Genomic DNA, 13,217 nt, shown 5'->3' with positions numbered 1-13,217 from the left:
CTTTATGGCCAAGCTATGGAGCTGCCAAAAGTTAACACTGACGTGAAGCATTAGCGCTGTAAAGGAATATAATGCTTTTCACAGATGATCCACCGCATCTTGCAATCCAAAGGTCGGAGGCAGTCTGATTAGCCGACTGGTCGGAATTAATTGGTGCACTTCCCCCATCTAATGTGAACACTCGATAACTTTGGCTTGGCCCACAGTTGGGTAAACGGAATTGCCCTTATGCCAAAGATGCTGCTGTGTTTAGAATGAACCATTTCTGAAGGAAAAGTAGAAAAAGTCAAGAGGGGAGAGGGGAATTTGAAAAAGAAAAAGAAAAATAAACAAAAAAACCCCAAAAAAACCACCTGCTCTTCTGGCTGGCAAAATAAAGCATCTTCTTTCTTAGGTAGCAGCTACCACAGACAGCAAGAGTAAACAAAACTAACATACAGAGATCCAACAAACACTTCTGACTAATAACAGAGGTGACATATCAGCAAATCTCTTCTGCATTCAAAATGGTTCAATTGCTTCAGGGATCTTTTCCCACTTTGCCCTAAACCCCTTATTCTATTGCTTTGCAATCTAGTCAAGCCATAAAATCGCACACACGATTCCTTTCTTAAATCTAAAAAAGGGGTGTATGCACTAGGTCATAATACACAGACAAGTATACTCTACTTTGTTCCCACAAATGCAGGCTTACATTTATCTAGCTACTTTGTATGCTTTTATAAGCATTTAATATCACTGATACATAATCAAATAGCAGTTATCAAATATATTGTGGGATTCCCTTCTGTAGAACATCACAGGCACCAAATGCTTTTTTTTTTCATTATTCAGTTTTTGTATTTTTTTTTTTTTTACCTAAAAGAGCTTTAAATACGTTCTATGTGGGAGCAGATTAAAAAAAAAAATCACTCTAAAAATAATAACAAAAATAAAAGGGCTGAGGGAGCAAGCGTGACTTTCTGTGCTGATGTCCTCACAGGTTGATATCTCTCACATCTGTGGGAGTGCTGGCCTGGTCCAGTTCGTCCACCGTCTTAGAAGGATTGCTTTGCTGTTGCTGCTGCCGGACTTGCCTAAGGCTGTTCACTAGCACCGCCTCGATCTGTTCTTGACAAGCTTTAAGGCAGTCCTAGAGGACAGAAAGCAAATTGAGCTGTTAGTGGAGATGAGAGGTTTTTTTTCTTTACTGAGCTAGTAGAAGTTGGAAGGGTATCAGCCTGGTATTCCTGAGGAGCGTTTGCTGTGACAGAAAATGACCTTGAATTCTCACAGGTAATCACTGTCTACAAACTCCCTGGGTTAAACAATGCTAATGCTGTATTTATTAGACTCTCCAAATCTTAGTATTTTACCTGTTCTTGCTCATTTGTGTGGTCTTCTTGAGCAGGAACCCAAAGTGTTGCAAAAAACGAAGGGCGGGGTATATGAATTTTTGCATTCTCCTATGCAGGGGTAAGTGACTTGGATAGGTCTTCACTACAAAAAAGCTGCATTTTTCTCCTGAAATAACCAACATGTGTTATACCAACGTCACACAAGACAGAGTCACTTCAGTTTTACTGTCAAGCAAATTTATGGTAAATCAAAGTGAAGGAGGAGTTTTGAGGTCCCCAAAACAGTGCAGTGCTCTGTTGCCGAGTTGTTATCCATCATGCATTTGGGTCCCCAAGGCAAAGGCAAAAGAAGGGTCTGTTTATCTGTGAAAATTCACGCAAGGGGAACGAATGACGCAGCCCCAAACACGCAGCCACGTTATCATTCTCTGAGCGCATTCCAGAGAAGAAAAGTCATTTCAGCAGCAGAGGAGGAGGAGGAGGTGTAGGGTACACTCCCACATCTTCACTCTGAGATCAGGACTATTTCAACAGCCCCGGGAATAGTTATTGGCAATAATTCACAGAAGACATTAAAGCAAGGACAGCTACTAGAAAAAGATGTAAGTCAAAAATGCACAGCCAAGCCTCAGAGACAACTACAGTATAAATTATACTACGCAACACCTGGAGAAAGCGCAGGGTACAGTACACCAACACAATTTCGGGAGCCCTGTACACCAGGAGTCCCGCAATGAACATGATGTATAAATAAATAAGTGAGAAGGATTCACCACACTTAAACCAGACACAGCGACAAAGAAGACTATTAAAATATTACAGCATGTTCCACATTCTTGATAATATGCTGGAAGACCAAATATGGATATTTAAAAAAAAAAAAGAAGTGTGAGAAAACATTGACAAACACTTGGTTATAGCAGAAACTGAAAAATAAAACCCAAGCCATGACTGTATAAACACAATGCCAGTTATGTGCAGCGTGCTGCGACTGTGAGAGTATCAATATGACACTGTGTAGGTGGGCAGGTGGTGCTAGGATAAATGGGTTTTTCTAAAAGCAGCTCTGTGGAGTCCTACCATACTGGAAAAGGTACCGATACTGTAAACTCACTGAAGCCTCGGCCTGCCTAAGAGCTGGGTCTCTCCCAAAGACTTCAGGCAGTAGAGAAATTAAGGTTTTGGTAGCAGGAGTTTTACAGTAGAGTATTTTAACCAGAGCCCTGGCAGCATCTGGCAGGAGCGGTGAGACTTGGTATCACCATCCCCACTTTCAGGCAGGGGAGCTGAAGAACAGACCTGGGCACTGACCCCCACGGCGTCCCACAGGCGCTTGTGTCAGCCCAGGAACCGAGCATGGGATGCAAATGCAATGCTGGGGAGCTGGGCTCTGACCAACAACGCCCACTTTCTCCACACAATACCAGGTTATTCAGGAGAGTTTGAAATATTCATGGATGGAGGTTTAATTTGTCATCCTAACCAGACTGGGAAAACACGTCAAATGCAGAGTATCTGTTCTGCTGACGACATTTACATTCGTGATGGGTGCAATTAGCTCTGGTGGGTCATGAACACCCGTTTTTCTTGGCTACTAGCCAGCAGCTGCTAGCTGCAAAATCATGTCCTCTCCTTGTCATGAAACTGTCCTGCTTAATATAATGAAGCATCACAACCTTTCTCTGAAGGTGCATCTGCCAAGGAGAGGCTGTGAGGGACGGCTTTTCAAACTGACCCAGGAAAAAGGGGTTGGATGAAATGCTGGCTGTATTAGAGACAAAAATATTCACAGTGATGTGGATCACATCAGCTAAAGACAGAGTGAGATGTCATCGAAATCTCACGAGTATCTGCGCTACCTGTGTGCAATCTGACTCAGGAGTTTCCCTCAGCACGGTGAGTAACACCACGGTGAAACAGAGTACGGGGCACGGCGACACGAGAAGCCTCTGCTGCAACATCGTCTGCGTGCGGCGGGCAGACCGAGCCTTCCCCATGGTCACCTTTTGTCCCGAGAGCCAGGGACTCCGGGACTGCCCCTGAAAAAGGACCTGTGGTCAAGTTAACTGGCTTGCAGCCGTACTGTGCCTACCCCAGTGAAGGTCCACTATAAGCAATGCTTCTCACTGCTAGCAACTTTCCCAAGTCTCAGTCACTGGAGCTAAACTTTACCCTCTGCCTCAGGCTAACCTGTTTACGGAAGGGGAGAAACCACACCAAAAAAAGTGCTGCTATGTCCAAGGAAAAGGTTAAGGAAAGCAGGTATTTAAATTTTACCAACATTAGCCAGCTCTTCACCAAAGTTTCCAATTGTATATTTTGAGAAGATTAAGTATAATTAGGACTTGGCATAGCACATGGAGGGGGGGTCAGATACCTTTTGATATCCGCAAGAAATGCAGCCCAAGGTCAGCCAAGATACATTGCTCAGAAAACTGCATATTGCATTCATTCAGAGCCCTTACAATCCAGGAGGTCTGTGCTCTGGAGGAAGGCAACTGCCATCCCTGTTTGCATCTAAGCCCAGCTGACCACAGGAGGGTCCCTGCAGGGGTGCACGGAAGTTCCCTGCCAGCCCAGGCACCCATGTTTCCCTCCTCTGGAAACCAGGTTATAGGAAAAATGGTACGTATGTGCCATACCACTGGCGCAGAGTCAGAATACAAATGAAGCATGATGCCAAAGGAAGCTGGGACACAGCTGTTTAAGATGGCCTGGGCAGCACTGAACACCGAATTCTGGTGACTGGCAGTAGGCTCCTCATCTCACGGAGCACAGCACTCTGCTCCTGAGCTCCAGCAGGCACCAGTGTAGCCCACAGTACAGCAAGGGAGTGCTGCAACCTGCTCTTGGTCACACCAGTCCTTGCCTGTACATTGGAACAACTCCTGCATCGGATGTATTGCAGAGATCACCCCAAGCTCTTTGTAGCCTCCTCTGGGACATGCCCTGATTTCCATCACTCCTGTAATTCATCCTGACACTCTGTGAGCAGGAATGATGCTCTTGGCAGATCAGAGGTATCACGTGGGGACCACCACCGCATTGCCACAGCCAGTGCATAATCACAATCATTTGCAACTGGTGAATAACCGCGGGGCTCAGAACCACGGAGCACCTGAAATGTCAAGTGAACTCAGTGGGATGCAGGGAGAATCAGGATACTAGTCTCCGTGTGCCTGGTCACTGCTTCCCCTGCCCTGAGACAGGACACCAGCTCTCCCCAGTGCCTGGGCTGCGGCCCTGGGTAAATGCACGCTAGGCTGCATCCCTATCTCCATCCCACACCAGCACCTGCCGTCTTTCCCAGCACCTCACGCTGCCAAGCTCCTCATGTGGCAAAAAACCTGCAGAGCTACCAAACACATGGTTCATGCATCAGCTTCGTTACAGCCAGGGTTTGATGGAGGAGGGTACGCCTTAACCCAGGCCTCCCAGAGCTGCCTGGCAGGCAGAGCACTGGGCAGCTGCCCATCCCCGCTTGCACTCCCATCGGCTGGGGACTGCTGTCTGCTACCCCCTGCTACCCCCCGCTCCCGGAGAGAAGGGAAGCTTTAGTGTCTGAACTTGCTCAGAGCAGAGCAGGAAGCCTCGGAAGTGAAAGAACGAGACAAATGCCTTTGAAGATGCAATAAAATGTGAGCACAGTGGATCTTCTGGTGATGAGATCCAGGACAGATAAGCAAGTTTTTGAGCATGCCTCACCTCATGGGGTTCTTCCTTTCCTTTTAGCAAAAGGTAAGGAGAAGGGCTTCTCTGTCTGTCGCCACTTTCCTGCTGCTGCTGGCAAAGCTAATTTTTTAAGGTAAGAATATGTACTTTTGCTTAATCAGGTAAACATTTTCTTATAGCTGGGGCTTGCTCTTGTATTATTGGGGGCTTACTAATTTCCTAATTCTGGAATTGCTTATTTAACGATGGGAGCTGGACAAATTCCTTGGCCTTTCTTCTGAAGTACCTATCTGCCAAAAGCTATCGGAAACCCAGATAAAGAAAATCCCCCGTTATTAGCTTGGGTGGAATTTAGGTCTGTTGTAAGCATTCACCTGTTTGTGAGAGAGCAGTGGCAACAAGTCACTTCAAGGGTCAAGGCATTTCCAAATGGAAGAAAGAGCAGGGGCACCAGTTTGGAGATGCTTGTAACAGACTACGCTCATAATGCCTTTTTTTTTTGGTATAAGAATCTCTTCTTTTAAAGCACAGTGGTGCACAATTTCAAAATAGTATGTCCTTCTGAAAATAGAATAGATTTTTTACAAGCAGCTTCAGACTGGAGAGCTTAATGAGGCAATTTCCTTGCAGCCAGGCTTGAGGAAAGAAGGGTGGTGACACACGGAACATAAGGCTTGAGCATTTGGAGCCAACTTCGTTTGTTTCTAAACACCCTTATATATGATCATTTACACCATTATTACACAAACTTCTGCTGGTCAATATGACGTTTCATTTAATGTACGAAGAGGCTAAAATCTCTGGGTAATTCTATAGAGAAATGGGTCATTTCTGATGTCTTCATTTTGTACATAAAACCAATGAAGAGGCCCAGACTGGAATTGTCACAGTTTGCATAGATTTTATTCAATATGGGGATCCACAGGCCACTGATGTATTTTTTCTGTCATGTGTTAGCTCTGGTCTACACTTATGTTTCGAACTTAAAATAATGTACCACTGAATTATTTAAAACATAGAACACTATGGTAAAATGACCAGCATGTTGCATTCAGCATGAAAGAGCTTCCCAAAAAAGTGTTGCTATTTGCATACTAAAACTCAGTTTTTTATTAGTCTGAGTAATACATTCTGTTTAATTAGTCTTGTCTATGAAGCATCCATCCAGGAGCTGAAATTGCCTGGCCAGCAGAAACCAAAAATGGTGAAACCTTTATTTTGCAGGTTGTCAAGTTCTACAATCAAAATCTAGTAAGGAAAAAAACCCCAATGCCAGATTCATGAGTGAACCTCAGTCATACAGCAAAATGAGCTGGAACACACCAGCAGATGCAGCCCAAACTCTCCAGTACTGATGATGAAGATACAACAAACTCGTCCACCTGAGGCTGTGGCTGTGCAATCGTTAATCCTGGCTCTGTGCACTACCCCATCAGCCAGCCATCCTGGTTTGCTGAAGACCACGCACAGGCCCACACCACCGCTTCTGCCGAAGTATTCAGGTCACACGATGGGTTTTTACTCACTGCGGTAGCTGTGGGACAACAGATACCTGGAACAGCACAATGTCAGAGTGCTGTGGACAGATTTGAGCAACGTGTTTTATGCCAGATGAGATGCCAACTAAACCTGTCAATGGCTTTTTTAATAAGCTGGAATTCGAAGAAGAATTTTACACCTGGCCAATGCAACATGTGAGCAAAGTGCTTCTACTGTTATATGAAAAATCCTAAAACCACATTTGCTGTGCACTTGAACCACTGTCTTAGTCCGCAACTAGCTTTAGGACGTATGAAGTACACCAGCTGGATGGTAATCTCACGTGTGAAAGGAAAAAAAATGAATTTATTGTGAGTATCTTATCAGCCCAGCTGTCATAGTGTGATACAGCAAGTCGCTTATTTTATAGATGAGGCTACCACTTCTGTTTGATGCACTGGAACTTTCTGTCAGTCCAAAGTTAAGTGACACAATACAAAAAATACAAAAAACCTATCAGGACAAACAGCCTGGCCTTCCCACGATACACTGTTTTTAACCCCTCCAAATTTCATGTGGATTTACTGCGTGTGTACATATTTTACTGGTGGACTTCCATTTTGCAAGCTCTAGATAGCGCTCACAAGAGAAAATTAAAGCTTTTAAGAAACATATCAAAGAAAAAAGACATGAATTGCACTATTTTCAGAAAATCTTCCTTGAAAGAACACTATAATGCTCTGAAGTAATGGCCCTAGATTTTTCAATACAGGGACTGGGGCATTCCTTCAGAATATAGTAAGGTTGCCTTTGTTGTTTTTATAAAAAAGTTTTTTAAGTGTGTGTCACATGGATCAACTTCCCCATTCTTCTATATGGTCTAGTAGTTTTAATGATTAAAATAGTTCAGGTACTTTCCATTCCATAGTTTTATTTTTACTTCAGCATGTACAGAACTAAAAAGACAATTAACTTTTGCGTTTCTTTTTTTTTCTGAAACTTTTTCATCCCTGGCTGATTTTACTAGCACACTTGAAATGCATTTGAAGGAAAAGAAATGCTTTTCTGTGTCCGATGAGGAGTACCCTCGTGGCTGTGATGGAAATGCTGGCAGTGAAAATGACTAGAAGGAGGAATCAGCAGTGCTATGGCAGGATCTACTTATTCAAGTCAATAATAATTGAGGATTTCAGTTTCCATTCATGACAATCTTGAAAGAAAGCACAAGCACTAGGAAAGATCCTGCAGAATATTATACATAATTCATTTTCTTGAACTTTTCAACACCTCTGTAATATGTATGTCCTACACTGCCCCCAGCTTCCAGTTTTAAACTGATGTTTATAGCGCACTGGCAAGCTATTAGGGGAGGCATCCCACTCAGCTCAACCAACAGGCTCTCGCTTTGCATTGGTAATTAGTGGGATTTTCAGTCCTGGCTGCTCCGGGCTGCAGGACTACCTCATCGTGACCCACGCAGCCTGTCGCCCTAGCTTTACCGAGTTAAACAGGTGCAATACATCCTCTCCATCTTGCAAGATCGTGACTGGACTGATAAATTAAAAAAAAAAAAAAAAGGCGAGGGTGTTGAAAAGACATTTTATAGCTCTTTTAGTAACTCGGCTTGGGTTTCTGCCATAGACTTTATCCAGCCATTTTCAAGTCTTCCTTGGCACCCCATCCAAACTGAAGCTGATAGATGGTACCTTTCGGATAACACTGGTCTCTGCATCAGATCCCGCAGCAACTGAGTAGCAGTACACCACCTTCTCCACAAAGAAAAAGATCACTCCTCTCAAATGCTGACAGCGGAGGGCTATCACAAGAAGGCAAACTATTTCAGCCACGCATCTTTTCTCTCTCTCTCCATTTTGAATCAATTCAGAGCTTCTGTGACCGCAAGGGGACTGCGGCTGTGTATTTATTGCACCTACTCCCACGATGACAACCACTCTAAAACAGATTTAAACCACCAGATTAATTTCACAGCCAGGCTGAGAAACGATAGCACACCCCTGGATCCGTACTGGTCATGTAACACCCAGGTCTGCCAGACCATGCGCTTCTTGTGCCAGCAACCACCACAGCTTCGCCGCTCATTGACTCCGGCAGGCAGGGAGGCATGCCGTGCAGAAGTGATGAGCTCTGGTCTCCTCCACAGTGCCTCAGGACACAGCGCTTTTTGTATTGTGATTTTTAGATTCCTCTTTTGCATCTCAGTTTTGGTCTTGCCTGGGAGAAGAAATAAGAAAGCTTACCCCAGCAAGCCTCCTAATGTTTGTTTGTTTATCAAAAACTAAATTTAGGGAAACATTTGGGTACGTGAAACTGATCTGAGCCTTGCAGCCACCAGCTTTTGCCCATCCAAGATGGCACTCATTTGGGAATACCAGTGTCTAGAGAAAATGCGTTATGGCAGCATTTAAGGAAGAAACCAAAGACTGCAAAACTACTGTTTAACAAGGTTCCATTTTAATTCTGTTAAATTTAAGTATCACTTAACACTTGACAAGATCTTAGCTTTATGGTGAGGTATTGTGCATCAGCAACCACAGAATAAATAAGGCCAGCACCAGCCAAAGCCTGAGCCAGTTAAACAGCTTTGATCAGACCAGTGAGAAACGACTGAAGAGAAGTGACACTGTATCTCAGAGCCCTACCTGGGATGTACAGACATCCAGCTGCCAAGAGCATGGCGTGGTAACCCCAGGGAAGTCGGCAGGGATCGGCACGCCTGCCATCGCTACCACAGCCCAAGCTGCGCCACGCTCAGGCCAACGGCAAGGCAGAGTCATGAAATCCTTTGCAATGCCAAGGCTGAGGACAATCCCACTCAGATTTGCAGCAGCAGCAGAAGAGGGCTGTTGTTATATATAACATATGCATACAAACGATGCAAAATACTGAGCTATAACTCTACCAGATACTTCTTGATGCTCCTGCATTTCCTGACCACATTTAGGAGCCCAGATCCAAACCCTGGGTGCTTTGCTGAGTGCTCAGAGTCCCAAACCTGGGAACGCTGCCAAAGCCTTCTGGCATTTTTGTGTTAAAGGGAGGTTGGTTTTCCACATATACATTAATTACTTCATAAATAACTGTTAATGCCCCGATCTCTTCCTCTTTCTTAAAACTAATTGCAAAAGGGAAACTGGAAAAGGACTCTTTTTAGGCGTAGGACCTGGTATGATAAATTGAAAGGATGCTGGAGATATCTGAAATGACAATACTGTTCACCAGTCATGTATGCATTGCTTGGATAAACTAAGAAAGCAGCAATCAGACATGCATTAAAGAGTTGGGATTTACATAAATTCCAGCATGGAATGTGTCATTTGTACTCCTAAATACAAAAGATGGCTGGATTCCTCCTCTGGTTCACATTTAGGCCCCAATTCAAACCCCTCCAAAGCACATGCTTCATTGTTGACATGAACAGGGATTCCTTCCCAAAGCGGGGCCTTCGTGTGCCGAGCACTGGCCTTTAGCTTGCCGATGTTCTCCAAAACAAGAGCCTGAAAAGATGCTGTGGGAATATCATGCCCATTTACTACATTTACTGTATCTATCTATCTCAGTGATCTCACATCTAATGGATGCAGTTTAAAAACAGAAATATTTTCCCTCCTAAACATGTCTATTTTTGCTACTGTAACAAAGAGCATAAATTACAGATAAGTGTCTATGTCTCTGTTTTTCCATCTGCAAGTACAGAAAATAGTAATTTGCTGTTCCAAAGGGCATTTCATGCAGACTAACGAGGACATCTCACTAAAAAAAAAAAAAATCCCATCTATGCCAGAGTTTCTCCACTTACTATTGCTACATTATCGTAGTAATGCAATATATAAAATGACTAACATTAAGTATCTGAAAGACGGCACATTTTTCTCTGCAATTTTTCAGTCTTTTCAGCACACTCAACAGTGTATGTTCTAGATTCAGTTCCACTGTTTGCTTCAACAGTCAGTTTGTTGGTTTCCTGTTGCTCGTGTGGGTATTTCTCATAGCAACAGGAGAGAACAATGTTTTCAGAACTGGAAAAAGTGAGAGTAAAGCCAAAACACTGGCAGGGTGATCCAGGGGCAGATGCCATGCCTGAAATTATACTCCCTGCTTAATGTGACTTGGGATTTCAAGCTGATAATCTCTGTCTAACAGGTATACTTTGCAACTGTGAAAAGCTGCGAATTTACCCTGCTGTAATAACTGCCACGAGCGTTTATTGAAAAACGGGATTTTATAAAAGCTGTGACAGCTCACCTGCGTTACACAAAGCTGTATGAGCTGAGCAAGGACTCCCCACCAGAGTTCGGGGGCAAGTCTCCGACCTGACTATCGCCAGCCCGTGAGCTCCTCCGGCGGCGATGCTTGGGCTGCGGAGCCGGTTCCTCGGGGGGCCTGGCTTCCTCAGCACGCTGGCCGAGGCTGTATTTATGAATGGATCTGACGGAACTCCGCCATGAGCCCGCAGTGTAACTGCATCACCCCATTGTTGCTACACACGCACAGCACTCACTGGGGAACAAAAAGCTGAATGAAGCGGAGCAGCTGCCAACTCAGGCAAAGACAACTTAGGAAACTATCTCATTCTTCCTTTCTTTTGGAGGCTATTTTGTCTGTTGTTTCCTTGCATACAAAATGTGGTCTGCAACAAATAAGGCAGGATAAGATACAGCGAGTCCTGTTACTTGGTTCCAAAACCACAGGCCCTAAACACTACAAAGGAGGGGATAAATGGTGTATGTGCTGAAGGGACAATGTTCAAATGCTATCCATTCAAGATAGATTTCCATGATTTTATACTGTGGCTCAACAGAAACTGAATTCTTGAGCGTGGTGGTTCTGAACATCGTTTCTGTGCAGAAATTTGCTGGGATCTTTATGAAGGGACTTTTCAGACCTTGGGGGAAAAAAAAAAATCCCAGCACTGACATATGTAGCACATTTAAGTAGAGATATTTTAAATGCCATTTATTATGGATCCAGTCTTCAAAACAGCCTGACTCCACATTTTCAAGGGCTCACAGCCAGCCGTTTCGACAAGACTTCAAGAAAAGCTTGGTTCCTTTTTTCTTTCTACCTCAGACCCTTAAATATGCTTTGGATTTTCAAAACCACTCAGTACACACCAGTTCCCATCTGGGAACAGACTTTTAGAAGGGACTTGTGCCCACGTACAACCCCACATGTTGGCTCTGCCTGAAAACCCTTCCCCTGCTGCTGATGCTGGGGAGGACAAGTCCTTTTGTCATCCGGATGCAACCTTGAGAGCTGGGCTCTAGGAAGAAGATGCTCCTTATGTGCGCATATAACCCTCATTATCACACAGAGTGAACCTGTCCAGCCCTTCTGGCAGCTATGGTGCTACAGAGTTTGTTACACAAACAACTACTAACCAGCTTAATTTGGGATCTAACCTTGCCAGCTTTTGTCAATGATGTAAGCCCAAATGCATTTTTAGTATGAGATAATCGTTTCTACGTTTCAGTGCACTCAGCCTCATAGGAAGAGGTTGGAAGGGACCTCTGGAGGTCACTTAACACAGCCTTCTGCTCAGAGTAGGGTTATCTTTAAAACTTAGTTGCGTGCCTAATTCTCACTGACTTTAGCCTACAAAATTCTGGTCCAAGGTGCTTTGTAACAGATGAAGACCTCATCTACCTACCCCTGAAGTAGTTTCTTGAGCTCCTCAGAAACCTTAATGTATTTCTCCTCCATGAGGAGATCTGGGGTACCAGAGAATGGAAGGGCTCAGGACAGACTAAAGGGAGATGCAAGCAGTAACCAGGCCAGGGCATGCATGCCCTGCACATGATTTATAAGAATGCTCCCAGGCATGGCCAGAGAGGCTGTTTCCAGACCCATGGCTAGCGAGCTGACACACCGGATTGACAGCTGCTCTTCCAGGAGGTGAGGAGAGAGATTCGCGCAAGGCAGGTCTGTGGCAAAGCAGACTATTGATTGCAAGGTCTTAAAACGTGCCCCACCTATGCAGCTATCCTTCCTCACATCCCGTAATTGTATCCAGCGGGGATGCTCGTATCCTCCTCTGAAGCATCTGGCTCCCCCAGGGACAGGATACTGCGCGCACTGGAGTGCTGGTCTGGGATGCTATGGAAATTCCTGACTTCCCGAGTTGTTTATTTTTCCATTGCAATGACCCACCAAGAGATGCACAGGGAGCTCGGCGCTTCCTGTGAGTAGGTCTGTTAACTCTTTGCCCACCAGCATCTCCTCTCCTTTTCAAGAAACAGCAAAGGAAATGTTCCCACTCTCTGGCAGCAAAACAGATCAGAACATGCAATCTCTGTCCTGCAGAGCTGTGTGAAGCTGTGTGGGACTAGCTCTTATCGATTCTTTGGGACAATAATGATCAGAAAAGGCAATTCAGATATAATATACAGAGCTACTTTCGCTACCCATAAGGCTGCTGAGCTTCTCTGCTTCTCCAAGAGTAGCTCCCTGGTGTATATTTTGGTAGATGGAAGGAGTAACGAAACTGAGGTTTGCATGGCCTCGTTGCCACTGTCTCTTCAAACTGTGATTCAACCTTCACCAAATGGCCCAGGGCAGCTATTTATCAGAAATAACCGTTATCCCTAGAATGACACTGTCATGATGCCTTCCTTGTACTATCTTGTCTAAAGTCTGGAGCACTGCTTTGGATTCATACAAGGATAGCCAATACCAATGTGTTTTTGAAAGAAACACTCATGTATTGGTTGT

The 13,217-nt window shown here is 44.5% G+C and overlaps 1 protein-coding gene across 5 annotated transcripts in view; it reads right to left on the bottom strand.

The window, feature by feature from the left end:
• Window positions 1-834: 834 nt before the first annotated feature.
• The window catches only part of CCND2 (cyclin D2), a 33,995-nt gene continuing 21,612 nt past the window's right edge, over window positions 835-13,217 (bottom strand). The window contains exon 5 of one of the 5 annotated variants that reach the window (XM_072877663.1): window positions 835-1,132. In XM_072877663.1, coding sequence (XP_072733764.1) covers window positions 977-1,132 — 156 coding nt within the window. In that variant the 3' untranslated portion in view covers window positions 835-976. Of the gene's footprint in view, window positions 1,133-5,921; window positions 6,562-6,595; window positions 8,442-8,462; window positions 8,721-13,217 lie in introns of those variants that run through there. The other 4 variants (XM_072877703.1, XM_072877682.1, XM_072877672.1 and 1 more) reach the window with 4 other exon arrangements.

The sequence above is a fragment of the Ciconia boyciana genome, chromosome 1 (genome assembly GCF_034638445.1).
Source record: "Ciconia boyciana chromosome 1, ASM3463844v1, whole genome shotgun sequence".
Taxonomy (NCBI): domain Eukaryota; kingdom Metazoa; phylum Chordata; class Aves; order Ciconiiformes; family Ciconiidae; genus Ciconia; species Ciconia boyciana.
The sequence above is the reverse complement of the archived record's forward strand: the minus strand, read 5'-3'. Positions and strand labels throughout refer to the sequence as shown.